This window comes from Strongylocentrotus purpuratus, unplaced genomic scaffold (genome assembly GCF_000002235.5).
Source record: "Strongylocentrotus purpuratus isolate Spur 01 unplaced genomic scaffold, Spur_5.0 spur5_scaffold_9, whole genome shotgun sequence".
In the NCBI taxonomy this organism is placed as follows: domain Eukaryota; kingdom Metazoa; phylum Echinodermata; class Echinoidea; order Camarodonta; family Strongylocentrotidae; genus Strongylocentrotus; species Strongylocentrotus purpuratus.
In genome coordinates this window covers 1,486,485-1,499,641 of record NW_022145615.1, presented here as the reverse complement: position 1 = coordinate 1,499,641, position 13,157 = coordinate 1,486,485, and the positions used below count along the sequence as shown (strand labels likewise).

Sequence of the window (13,157 nt, the reverse complement as noted above, 5' to 3'; positions counted from 1 at the left end):
GTTCTGTGTCGCAAACAAAGCGGATTATACTAAATAGACATAAACGCAGGTGGCGCTCTTCCGCTTCGCTTTGGGGGATTTAAAAATGTCGGCGAACAGAGTGGTTCAGGTAAGAAAACATCACATTTCTCCTTTAAGAAATAACTAAGACCACATTTTGATTTAATTTTACACGGTAGAATCATATAAATTCGTACTGAAGTAGTTGAATTATCGTAAAAACTGCATTTTCATGTTGAATTTACGAGGATTTATGAGGTTAAATTTGTGTAATTCCCACACGTGTAAATTTATGTTGGATCTACATTTTGATGGGGGAGGGGCAATCTTGTGTGTGAAATCGAGCCAGGACAGATGGGGGAACAAGTTAGATGTGAGCCTGCGGGCTCACTGTAATAATTTGTGTATTAAACGGGTTAATATAAGTTTTTTTTTCTATAACCATTTACACACAATGTTTCATCATGATCTTAAAGGAAACCTAAACCCAAAGAATAAGTATGGTGGTGTGACCAAAGTTCGCGCGTGACCAAAGTTCGCGTAGATCTACTAACACTAAAAGCGCTTATAACAGGAGAACGATACGCGATGCCTGTGTGGGACTGAGACAACGAAATCTTTGAGCACCGTCGACAACTCCAAAGGTCAAAATGCGGCATAAAAATGTGAATAAGCTAGCTTTTTCACGCTTTTTATCATAACAAATTGTGTTTTTTTTACATGAAAATCAGTTTATTAGAGGGATCGACTCCGAAAAATAATGATAAAATTCCAATTTCTTACGCGAAAAACGGAACCTGCGCGCCTGCTTCCACCGTATCTGTGTTTGTGAATTTCAATGAATCTATGGTTCGTAAGAATACAAATTTAAAGGGGGAAAGAGGAGAGACAAAGAGAGAAAAGAGCGAGAACTCGTGTATGGCTGACATATAAAATGGAGACACATGATAATTTTTTCAAACAAACAAATGACATGCAGATAGGGACTACATTGACATTAACACATAAACATTGAAAAATATTGTCTTTTATTTGCAAAATTTAACAAGGGTATTTTTATCGGGCAATATTTCAATGATAGAGAGAAATTATTATATTTTTCAAAGTTTCAATATAAAGTTCGGCTTCTGATTGAAACTACGTAACTTTTTGGAATGTTTACATATATAAAGCCCATCACAAGAGGGCAGTAAATATCATGCGCGAACTTAGGTCACACTTTTTGACGGACGTCGGTAGTGGTAAGGCTTCCGATATTCTCGTCTTATCATTGATTTGAAGTAAATAAAGCCTTGGAATGTTATATAATCTGATTATATGATAAATTACGAATCTTATGACGTATGGAACATGATATATGTTGATCTGGATTTTTTGAAATATGCAAGAAAAGAAAAATATCCGCGAACTTTGGTCACCCCTTCATACTGTAGGTATTCTGAAAAATGAGATGTATTCCTGCCCTTTGATGTACAATATTCCTTACGAAAATATACAAGATATATATAAATGAAGATATTCTTCGCATTATGTGATGCCTTTCAGCATAACATGGGCGCAGCCATTTTCTTGAAAATGTGACGTACCTGTTGAAGTTGTACATGTATCATGCACCAAGCTTTAGTTGGAAAGAATTTTTAAATCAATAACGAAACCTTTACTTTTCAATGAAAAAAAATAATAATTGAGATGATATAAATTATATAAGGTGAATAATAAATAACAGGGGCACAATTGTAACAAAATTAATTTATAAATACTACACTATAGCAGTTGACAAATCCATTTCATTTATGAGAAACCTTCACCCCAGGAGAGCACTGACTTACTTATGCAATTTGCCTTCTGGCAATTATAGTACAAAGGATAATAGCAGGTGAATGAAATGCTTCATCACCACACACGTCTGAGAAAGAAGCATCCATAAATTTGAATACATTTACTTGATAACCGACTTCGCATAGTACGTCACATTATCAAGAAAATGGCGATGCCCATGTCGTGCTGAGTAACTGTAATTTATTTTTGCTTTATACCTCTCTCATACACTTTGGTGGGGAATCTTGTAGATTTATGGGCAATAATATAATATATCTCTCAGAATAGGTAAATTTATTACTTGGGGTTCGGTTTCCTTTAATTGTTGCATCATATTCTTAATTGTCATGATTGTTGCAATTACAAATTAATTAAAACAATGTCAGAAGCTCAACAAAACAGAATTTGGCTCATTGGATGGACGCTGACTTCCAAGGACTCAATTCCTGGCTCACGTTGCATCTTTAAATTCCAAGCCATAAAGAGAGAAACTCTTGTTTTTAAAAGCTGGCTTACGTAGTTGACATGATGTGTGTATAAGGGCGTGTTTATGCTCATCTTTTTCTGGCCAGAATCAGGCATCTGTTACGCGTTTAGTTTCAAACACGGTTGTGTCCTTTCTCACTTTTGTAGAATCACTGAAAAAAGGCGATCACGATCGCCGATCGTAAACTCACAAAAAGGTGCGTTTACAATTTGTAAACGTGTTTAAATGGGGTCAATGCACTGACCTCTAGTGGGTCTACGTAGCATGCATAGTGCAGGTTTGCGAATCCAGCTGCAAGACCAATTAGGGCCACCCAGCAGGAATTGCCTGGAGGAGCCAGAGAAGTGAGCATAAACAGTACACCGTGGAACTGCGATTACGATGAGCGTTTACGATTTCATATCGCTCATTCTGCCTTCAAAATTGAGCATAAAGCCATAAACGCAGTCTAAGCTGATCATAACTTTTTTTATGCAGTGTAGATCTATTTGTCACACATAGCTGCATTACTAATTTACTATCCTGGCTCAGTGGCTGTTTATTAAAAACCGTTCTATCGATTCTCAACATTTCAAACACCACTGTACAAAACTCACCTGAGTTCACTCAAAATCAGTACTTAAGTGACAATAGATGATACCTAAATAGCAGTAAAATACAATTTTTCAACTTACCGATGTTAGAAAGAATATTTTAAAAATTCAATGTGAGTCTACTGTCAAACTTGCCGATCAGCCACTTCATATTCATTGTGTGCATTAGTGTGCAATTGTGTGCAGAGTGTGTATTGTGTGTTATACCTGCCCCCAGCAAGTATACACATTAGCATTGACTCTATGCTTTGCTGGAGTGGTATTTGCATCTATCCAAATTTTTTAATCAGTTATTCAGTGTTTTAAAATACATATTAAGGAGACCAAGCAAAAAGGACATTTTGGAGAATGAATGCCATCACTGCTGGCTCCCTACCCTACCCCCCTCCCCCCCCCCCCAAAGAAAACGTATGCTGATGCTTTTGTTAGACATGTGTCTGTAGGATATTAATGAATAATTTTATAAAGTTTATTGTAAATTCAGCACTAAAATGTTTTACCTTCACTCAAAAGTTTATGTTGATAATCATTGATATTATTGAAGTTGAGCTAAATCCTTATGCAAAATCTGTCATTTGAATTTAAACTTTTACTGATAATATTTTATTCATTAAACCCCTTTGCAGGCTATACGGCCACACATCCCACTCATCAAATTTCGGGCAGGTGGTGGTATCAGAAGAGGTAAGCATTTGTACCTTCTAAGTATTATTATTATATTTGTTTTGTTAAAGTACAGGTGTATACCCCAATACATGTTTACATGTGCGCATTTGCGGTAATGCCTTCATCTTGTACAACTGTAACCCTCTTGATAGGTATTCAAAATCCGGAAATGACAATGATTCTAAATAGTGTACATGTACATGTGAGCTTGGCCTATTTCTACATTGTAGCTATGGTACAGAGAGGGCAAACTTGTGGCTAGTATTTCAGGTTGGGAGCTATTGGCGGCTCAATATAAATCAAAGAGTTTAATAAAAGTACATGTAATCACATTCTCAAACTGCATTGTGTTTGATTATATCTTTGCAAGCTTATCTAAAATTCTTTTGCAAACCTGAACAATGATGTCTCATTCCTTTTTCTTGATTAGCGTCAGCTTGTAGATCTATGGCAGTCGGATATTGAAATGAATTTACAAGCAGCATGAATGTAGATCTCTTGTGGTAAAAAAGAAAACTGCAGCTTTGTAATACATGTCTTGTTTATGAATGTTCATGATCTGCAAAGTGGACATGTAAAATATATATATACTCTGTAAGTGACACAAGCCACATGAACATTAGCATTGACACAGCGCTGGTGTGGTAGTGATGTAGAATTCTATACAATGTTAAACATGAAAGGTCTACATGTAAATGTTGATCTTGTTTTTCTCATCAGTGATATCACCAGTGACCGTTGCATCCATCACGCCCCCACGTCCGCCTTGTCCTATTTCTAGTGCTAAAGATAATACTGGTGGTATAGATTTCATACAGATTTCACCCATACAAAGAAGCAAAGTATAGTTGTTTTTTTATAGCAACCCTTTCATGGATCATTATGTACATACGATATTACAGGGGAGGGCACAATATTTTTGGCTCTTGAATTCACAATCAGTCAATCAAAGTATAAAATCTAGGGTTGTTTTTTGGAGGTAATATGTAGGAACAGCTATAAATGGGAATACATGGGTGTTTCTCTGTTCCTCTTGTTTCTCTCATCTAAAAATATCTCCCAAAATCTTGCGTAAAAGACTATACTTGCTTTCTATTTCATCCTTTTCTTTTGGAGTCATTCATTGTACTCTTTTATTCAGATTTCTTTGTTATTTTTCACTTGGCTCTTTCTAGTCAGGCATGTATTTCCTCAGCTTCTCATGTATGCTGTGTCTACTTTTTGTTGATTTAATGATGGGCTGTTGTGTTATCATTGCTCATCAAATAAATATTTAAACAATTAATTGAAGTGTTGGGTTAGATGTGGATGGAAAAGAAAAAGAAGAAAGATTTTTTTTTTTTTTTAAGTGGACACAAAAACAGCTGCCCAAGGGATCCTTAAAGCTGAAATTTCTAAATGTAGCTGGACAATATAATTTTTTTGTTTTTAGCTATTACATGTTTTTTTAATTTGATTTCCTTCCAAATATTTTTGAATATGTGATTTGGATCATTGTGTGATAGTGAGCAGATTCCGAATGACTCACTTCCATTGTTTGAGGGCTCAGAAACAAGAAACATCCTGGAAGTATTTGAAGATTGAAACTGGATGATACATTTACACTAAAAATGAGAAAGGTGCCATGGGACTTCTGCCCCAGAATATGTTTCTAGAGTAAATGACACACCTAGCACACACCTAGAACTGATTTACCAACTGGTAAACAAACTCTGGAAAAGTATTCTCCTCACCAACAATTAAAATCCTACATGCATGTATTACCAAATAAGGGAAAGTGTTGTTTGTTCGTTTTCTTTCTTTCTTTTTTTAAATATTTTGTTAAAGCTCTTATATTCCCTTTTTTGGTCTTTTTATACATTCTTTGTTGCTGTTTTGTTGAGTACATTGTTTCTTTGTTTTCTTTGTTTGTTTTAGGGTTTTTTTTCTCTGCCTTTGGAGGTAGTTTTAATGATGCAGTTGTCTATGTTGGTGGAGTAGTTGTTCTAGGGGATTATTTGGCTACATAGTTGTTGTCCAAAGGTAGTAGTGTAGCTGTAGCATACTACAGTAGATGTACAGACAGAAAGCACTTACCGTATATTTGGTATCCTAATTAATGAGAGTCAGAACAGAGCTTGAAAGATTAATAAATCATCATTGTGGTTTTGTTTGTACCCGGAGATGAGATACAATGTAACTGAAACTAATTTATGGCTTAGACCCCTGTTACACATGCGTCGGCTTTTAAAGCGGGCCCCGGAGGCGGCCTCATGCCTGCAATTTGAAGGCGCCTCGAGATCATCAAACCCCTGTTACGCATGATCTCGGGCCCGCAATTTTGCGTCTACACATAGGCCGGCCTCACGTTGCCTTTTCACGAGCTGATGTTGGGGCGGACTCCAGAAAGACAGAAAGAGAAAGTGATAGAATTATAAAAACTAAGAATAACATAAGAGAAGGTGATAGAAGGAAGAAACAAAGAATAACATAAGGAAAGACGGAAAGAGAAAGTGATTGAATGACAAAAACAAAGAATAACATAAGGAAAGACAGAAAGAGAAAGTGATAAAATGACAAAAACAAAGAATAACATAAGGAAAGACAGAAAGAGAAAGTGATAGAATGATAAAAACAAAGAATAACATGAGGAAAGACAGAAAGAGAAAGTGATTGAATGACAAAAATAAAGAATAACATAAGAGAAGGTGGCAAAGGGCGCTGATGTATATGTTGATTATGATGACAGGTCACGTCACTACCGCTTATAAGCCGGCCCCGAGTCCACTTTGGTGTTATACCTACTGATTGCGGGACTGAGGCCGGCCTCAAGCCACATCCAGAGGTGGACCGAGTCCACCTGGCCTCAGTCCGGCTTTTCAAAAAAAGTTGGTGTTACACATACGTCGAGCCGCCTCCGGGGCCGGCCTCCGTTCACTTGCAGACGTATGTGTAACAGGGATCTTAGAATCAAGTTCATGTTCTTGAAATATAGTATTTTAATGATTTAATAATTCATCCATAATAACAGCATGCAAAGCGAATAATTTTATTCTAGAATATTTTGTAGTCTTTTCTCTCTCTCTATATATATAAATTGTTAGGTTTTTATTTGTTATCTCCATGGTTTATTTCTTTTCATTAATGCATTTTCATTTGATCAGATTTTTGGTTTCTGGTTTTGCTTTAGCTGTGTGACGTAGGTATCTATAATGCAAAAATATAATTGTAAGGGAATTGTGTTTCTTTGCTATGAGAGCCTCCTGTCACTGAAATTCAACAAAAGACAACAAAATAACCAATGTTAAAAGTGCATTGACAATCAGTGTTCTGTACATTGTACATGTAGCAAGGGGAAGTGGCACCTTAAACTCTGTCAGGAAGTTATTTACACTTCCTTCTCACAGCTGTTTACCAGATAGTGGTAGAGTTCTTATCCTTGTTGGAAGTGATAATCCTTGTAAATAAATAACTGAGTATCTGTCCTATTCTAGGGGTAACAGAGTAATCTTCTATGAATCAAGAAATGTTTACATTGTACATTCTAGTTATTATCAATGCCTGCAGTGTACCTTGATTATGTCTAATCTATTCAGCATATTCTGACAAATAATTTCCTTATGTTACTTCCCTACAATATACATGTACCTAATTTCAGAATACCTTAATTTGTAAGAGCCGAAATCAATGGTCCTTAACAACCACACAATGTATTTTGTCAAGATTCTTTTAATAATTGTAATATTCCGCTTTTACATTTATAGCGCCCAATACATCAACGATGTGTCTTAAGAGCTTTACAGAACTATTATTACCCGGTCATCGGATTCAGGCTTACACTCGCACACAAGATATGCACATTCTCCAATCCCAGGGGAGCATATTGTCTAAGCCTATCAAACAATGATCTATAAGAAATTAGATGAAATCTTTTGATTTTTGCCTTTTTCCACAGTGATACCAGCTGGAGCTGTAACGGCCACCCCTCATCCTAACTCTACCTCTAGCCTGAAACCACCCAGTACCAGGAGAAGTGATGCACCAGAATTCTTTCAACTCCATCCCAAGTACCATAGAACTATACTAACTCAGGAGGAGATGGAATACATCAATGTGAGTACAGTTTGTTTTTAGAAAGAATCTAAGACACATGCTCTGGCAACAGTTAATGTCGGGTCGATTTCCTAATCTCATACAATTCCAACATTGGACCAAACATTACGTAGCCTAACCCTAAACATAACCTAAGATCCAATTGCAACCCTAACTCTAATGCTATATCCTTGGCAAACTAAAGCTCTGAGAAAATATCTCAGATTCTCTGGAGCAAATATCGGATCAACTTTTGAAAAGATCTAAGTTTTTTAGTGTTTGCACTCATAAAGAATATTATCAGGCCTCTCCTTATCTTGAAACTTGACTTGATGGTTTAATCGACTGTTTAAGATTTTGAAACCTTTATGACAGGGGCGCTAAATGCTTATTTGTAAAATTAATATCACAGGGCTTGGCAAAAATACAAAAATTGATTTATATCACTTATATGAATCCTCCTTTTTTTTTTACAAAATAATTATTATATCAATCAAATTTTTTGATTTATTTTACTTAGCTGATTAACAATTCTCATTTTTAAGAATAAAAATAAAAGCAAGCTTTCCAGTCAGAGCAAACACACAATCTGTAGCTATTACTGACCAGTCTCGTGATTGACCTTAATTAAAAGGTTTACAACACCAAACTATTGAAATTAAATCATTAAATGACATTTTAAAACATCAATCTGAAATATTTAGTTTTTAGATTTCATTTCTAATTTCACATGCAATTTATCATATAACATGGTCACAGGAGGAATTTTCGTTTTTAAAGAAATCAATATCAATATAGCTTTTTATGGAATGCCATCTATACAAATGTATTATACATTTAGTGTTGTTTGTATCAATATAGCTTTTTTGCCATCTATACAATTGTATTATAGATTTAGTGTTGTTTGTAATAAGCTTTACTTCATATAACATTTCAAATTTGTTTGTTTATTCTATGTACCCAAGCTGTGTATTTCATATATTGAAAGGTACCAGGCTTGATTAGCATTCATTCTATTTTCTGGTTCCTTTTATCCTTTTATGTTATTGTATAAAACTGTTTATAACCATTGCAATGTGTTTATTATCGAATAATCAATTTCAAGTTCAAGCTCAATATGTTCATGTAATGATGATTCTTGATAAGCATCTCATGTTTTTAGGTCGTTAGTCATTAGCTTCTTAATATTACCATCTTAATTATACATGTAATCATTATAATATACTATTTAATTCATATCTTTCTCTCTTTCTCTCCAAACACAGAGAGGAGGACCAGACTGAAGAGTGTACCATCATGGATCCAGCAAAACAACGCTGGGGGAATCCCCTTTATGTGTAATACCAAGAGTTAGATGTTCTATTTTAATGTGATAAATTTGAACGTCCATTGATATATATTTTTATCCGTGACACATTCAAACCAAAGCGGGGTCACATCATATATTTTTGGTGGAACCTTTTTGAAGATTGGGAAATCTATTTTAATGTGATGGGATTCAGAAGGGTTTATGATCTGCTAATGGGTAGACATATAGCAAGTATTTAACAATTGAAGATGGTTGTGGGGTGGGAGGCAAGCTGTTAACATCAATGGCATTCAAAGATATCAAGCAGGGTTGTATGATCCCAAATAACTGATGATACAATGATTTAATGTGGCATTTGTTAATGATTGTGGAATGAGTTGTATCTGTTTTTACTGTTTATTTGTTTCCTTGTCTTAAGATAATACATCATTAATACATACATACAATACCTCACAAGTTTGTTGAAGTCATATTACTATGAAAGGTGCTTTAAGCCATAAAAATATTTGTTAATCAGAGAGCAAAATATATCTCCATGTACTGATTTAGGGAAAATGATATGTTAATGAATAGTCAAGGCCAGTAGATTTGTTGAGAATGATGACATACTATTTTGCTATAATGTCACCTGTTATTTAATTTTTCACTTTGGTGAGTGAGTTTTATTTGCAATGGGAATAACTTGGGATGAGCAGTCTCAGTTTGCATGGTAGCATGCTTTCACATTTATATTGGATTTTGTTTATGTTTCTACCCAAATCTTATACAAAGTATAAATGTTTTGATCGTCTTGTCGCTTGTATATAGCATGATTGTTAATATATGACTTTGTTCTATTGGACAATTAGATTTATATGAATAGTACCACCAAATGAAATGTAACCCAGAGTCACAAAGAGAATGTAGCAAATGTATTGATACACATTTTGTGTATTGTTCTCACATAAAGGTCATAGTCTTGGCAGCTGGCAGTTACTATTCATACTAGATCCGTGGTTTATGTGCACTGTATGAGTACTGTACAAATAGATGACCTTACTTACTAGGCACCTAGCTACAGGATAGGAGCAATTTATATGATACATGTATTATCATTTTTAATGCCTCTATCAAACAAATGGATTGTTTATTTCTTGTTTTTACAGTACAACAAAGTTTGCTGTGGTTATGATACTTTGACTGATTTTGTTTTTTACCCTTCATTAGGGAAAGCATGCTCCCTAAACTGAATTTTCTACCTTGTTCAATTTGATTGTATATGAATATGAGCAATTGAGTTTGAAATGTTTCTGTCTACAGTTTTTCATGCTCTGATGTAAAGCTTTGTAGACTCAACTTTAATTAAATGTTAAATGAAATTTAATGGTGTATTTTGTTCCAGTATATGTATGCCTATTAAGTATTACATGTCAATGTGATGCCTTGGGAATACAAAACTCTGATACTGCTAATGTTGATAATGAATGAAGCAAGGATGATTATAGCTGGTATGACAGTGGTATTGTTGATGAGTTAAAGAGTTTGATGTTCCAGAAGAAATGTTGATGGTGATGTTGTTATGGTAGTGCTGATCATTTTAGTGTTGATACTGATGATTTATTTGGTGGTAGAAGTGGTGATATTAGTGGTAATGACGTCATAGAGGGTTGGTATTGTGATTGTAGAGGTGGTGGTGATGGTGGTGGTAGTGGTACACTCTGCACTAGAACTAATAGTAGTAGTAGATGAATAGTGATAATGGAGACTGTGGTGAAGTTGTAATTTAAAACGAAGAGCTCCCACTAGTGGCCAACTGACGGAAAACTAGCTGCTATTGGCATTATGTTGGCATTTTAGTTGGGGGTTTCCCCTCTTGCTTTCCAACGCCGTGCAATTCCGGAGATTTTGGTGCCTTTGCTTCGAAACGTCAAATGATAAAAGCACATAGAATGAATTGTTTTTATCTGTCATGATCTCCCTATTTCCGTCCCTATTATACCCCCTCCTCTTCCTTTTCTCTCTTCTTCTGCTTCTTCATCTTCTTTTAAAGGCCCACTGCACTACTTGTAGCTACTTGCGCCCTCTATATAACAAACCATGCCTAATCGGTGACCATTGGTCCCCCATGATCCTCTTTTTCTTATGTTAACTGAGAGCTGTGTTGATGAGATAACCACCTGTCCAGTGACCTTGCAGGGCAGTCTAATCCCTCCTGTAAACTATGGCAGATACGCTTAATTTCTTCCAATTCTTTTTTCTCTTGCGCTCTGTATCTTCTTTCCCCACCCCCTCTCTCTCTCTCTATCTCTCTCTCTCCCTCTCTCCCTCTCTCCCTCTCTCCTCTCTCTCTCTCTCTCTCTCTCCCTCTCTCTCCCTCTCTCTCCCCCTCTCTCTCTCTCTCTTTCTCTACATCTCTCGCCCACAGTCCCTTTATATCTCCTTTGTTTATATTTTCAGTTGTCCCAATCCAATTCATCATCAAAGTCGTAAACCTTTCCAGTCTAACGATTCCGGTATCTTCCATCACAGCCTCTTATATTACCCATATATTACCATCGTAGACGCATGATTTATAACTTTCTGTCGCATTGTTTCGGTTCGATAGACAGGAAGTTATTCTGGGTTTTATTTATTTTCCACGAATGAGCTGTTTGTTCCTGTGTTGCCTCAACAGTAACGCCCACGTGATGCCGTCTGTAAAAATCTGGAATCCAAACATCTCATGAAAATGCGCATCCGAGTATAAATGATTAAACTTGTAAATTCATAAATCTAGGATGGAAAAGACTTTATTTATCAGATGTAATACAGGGGGGCTCCTTTTGTTAAAATAAATAAGTCCTGTTCTTAAAACATCAGTCAAACATTTTACAGGTTTGCTCGTTGGTAATTCATCTAATAACTTCAATTAATTTATAAATTGATCAGATTTTCAGTAGCTTACACTTGTTTTTATTTTCAAATTGATAACCCACAGTCCCACACACACACACACACTTAAGCATAACTAGATTCCGCCTACGTCCCCTCAAAACCGATGTTTGGCAATTATTGATTTTAGTTATAAAGATGACAGGCCTACTCCTCTTCAATTTTGTCAAATGTTTCGGTCTATCGGTTTCTTCGGTCATGATCAGAAAAATGATGGGCTGATTGAATTGAAAAACCTTAATCACGCATGGACGAAAAGCCTGACTGCATGAACTGATGTGTATGGATGAAAGTAATTACTAATAGATTAATTACATGAATTTTCATATTGGTGGTGGATGGATGGATGCGTTAATTCATCCACATAATACTGTGTCTAATTGGATACATAGAGTCGGTGAGTCAAATGAGAAAGAGAGAGAGGGAAAATACATGTGAGTGTATAATGCATACTCCCAACCTTAATCAATTTTCGCCCATACATTTACTGCCTCTTTGAATGTTTTGGGCAAAAATACTGTTTAGATGCATGGCTTGTCCTTGGATATAGGCACGCACGTAGCCAGAGTTTGATGTTGTTGTTGTTGTTGTTGTTTTGTTTGTTTGTTTTTTTTTTTTTTTGGGGGGGGGGGGGGCACATACATGTAATCGATCGAGGTCAAAATAAGTTTAACCGATCTTGGAAATGTTTGAGGGGCACGTGCCCCCCCCCCCCCCCCGTGGCTACGTGCCTGGATATAGGCAACGGTACATATCAATGTTTTTATAAATATATTTAATCGCAATATGCTATGTATTATTATTGATGGATACATTTTCTTTGAACTCCAAATAATATTTGTTTCAAGAGAAACAACGAGGTTGAAAGTGAATATAAATATCATCTCAATGAGTTTCAGAAATCTTAAAATAGGAAACAGCATGCAGATTGGCAATCACTTCGACAAGATCTAGATACACTCCTACAGATTTATAGACTAATAGTCAAAACTGGGTCACCTTCACGTATACTGCATTATTGCATTAATCCATACTCATTACCCCAATCACACGTTTGCAAATGACACATTTAAGGAGGGCTCAGATGTGATTGTTACCAAGTATAAATCATTTACGACGATATGACCTCGGGTATGACCTCACCACGATACGGGACTGAAACATTTTGAGCCGTTGTTTAGCAACCAGTTTTGTTAATGTTATTATCGAATGCTATTTCGTCTATACTCCCCATTAGAAGTGAGGCGAATGCAAATGGTGTCCTCGTTGACGAAATGTTTCCTGATAATGAATATAGCTTTTT

General features: G+C 35.8%; 1 protein-coding gene across 2 annotated transcripts; it reads left to right on the top strand.

Annotated features, from left to right (window-relative positions):
• On the top strand, positions 1-10,307 carry LOC763453 (28S ribosomal protein S36, mitochondrial-like). 2 transcript variants are annotated; one of them, XM_001199436.4, is made up of 4 exons: positions 1-109; positions 3,525-3,582; positions 7,499-7,656; positions 8,901-10,307. In XM_001199436.4, exons 1-4 carry the CDS (start codon positions 86-88, stop codon positions 8,916-8,918), a joined length of 258 nt encoding a protein of 85 aa, XP_001199436.1. In that variant the 5' UTR covers positions 1-85; the 3' UTR covers positions 8,919-10,307. The 2 variants fall into 2 exon arrangements, with proteins under 2 accessions (XP_001199436.1, XP_030832743.1); XM_030976883.1 differs by lacking the exons at positions 1-109; positions 3,525-3,582 and adding an exon at positions 4,245-4,365.
• Positions 10,308-13,157: the final 2,850 nt, after the last annotated feature.

Bases quoted from the DNA above. Each gene is read 5' to 3' on its own strand.
- LOC763453 (XM_030976883.1), top strand. From the start codon at position 4,260: ATGTTGATCTTGTTTTTCTCATCAGTGATATCACCAGTGACCGTTGCA. The intron at 4,366-7,498 runs GTATAGATTTCA...CTTTTTCCACAG, and splicing joins TGCTAAAGATAATACTGGTG to TGATACCAGCTGGAGCTGTA.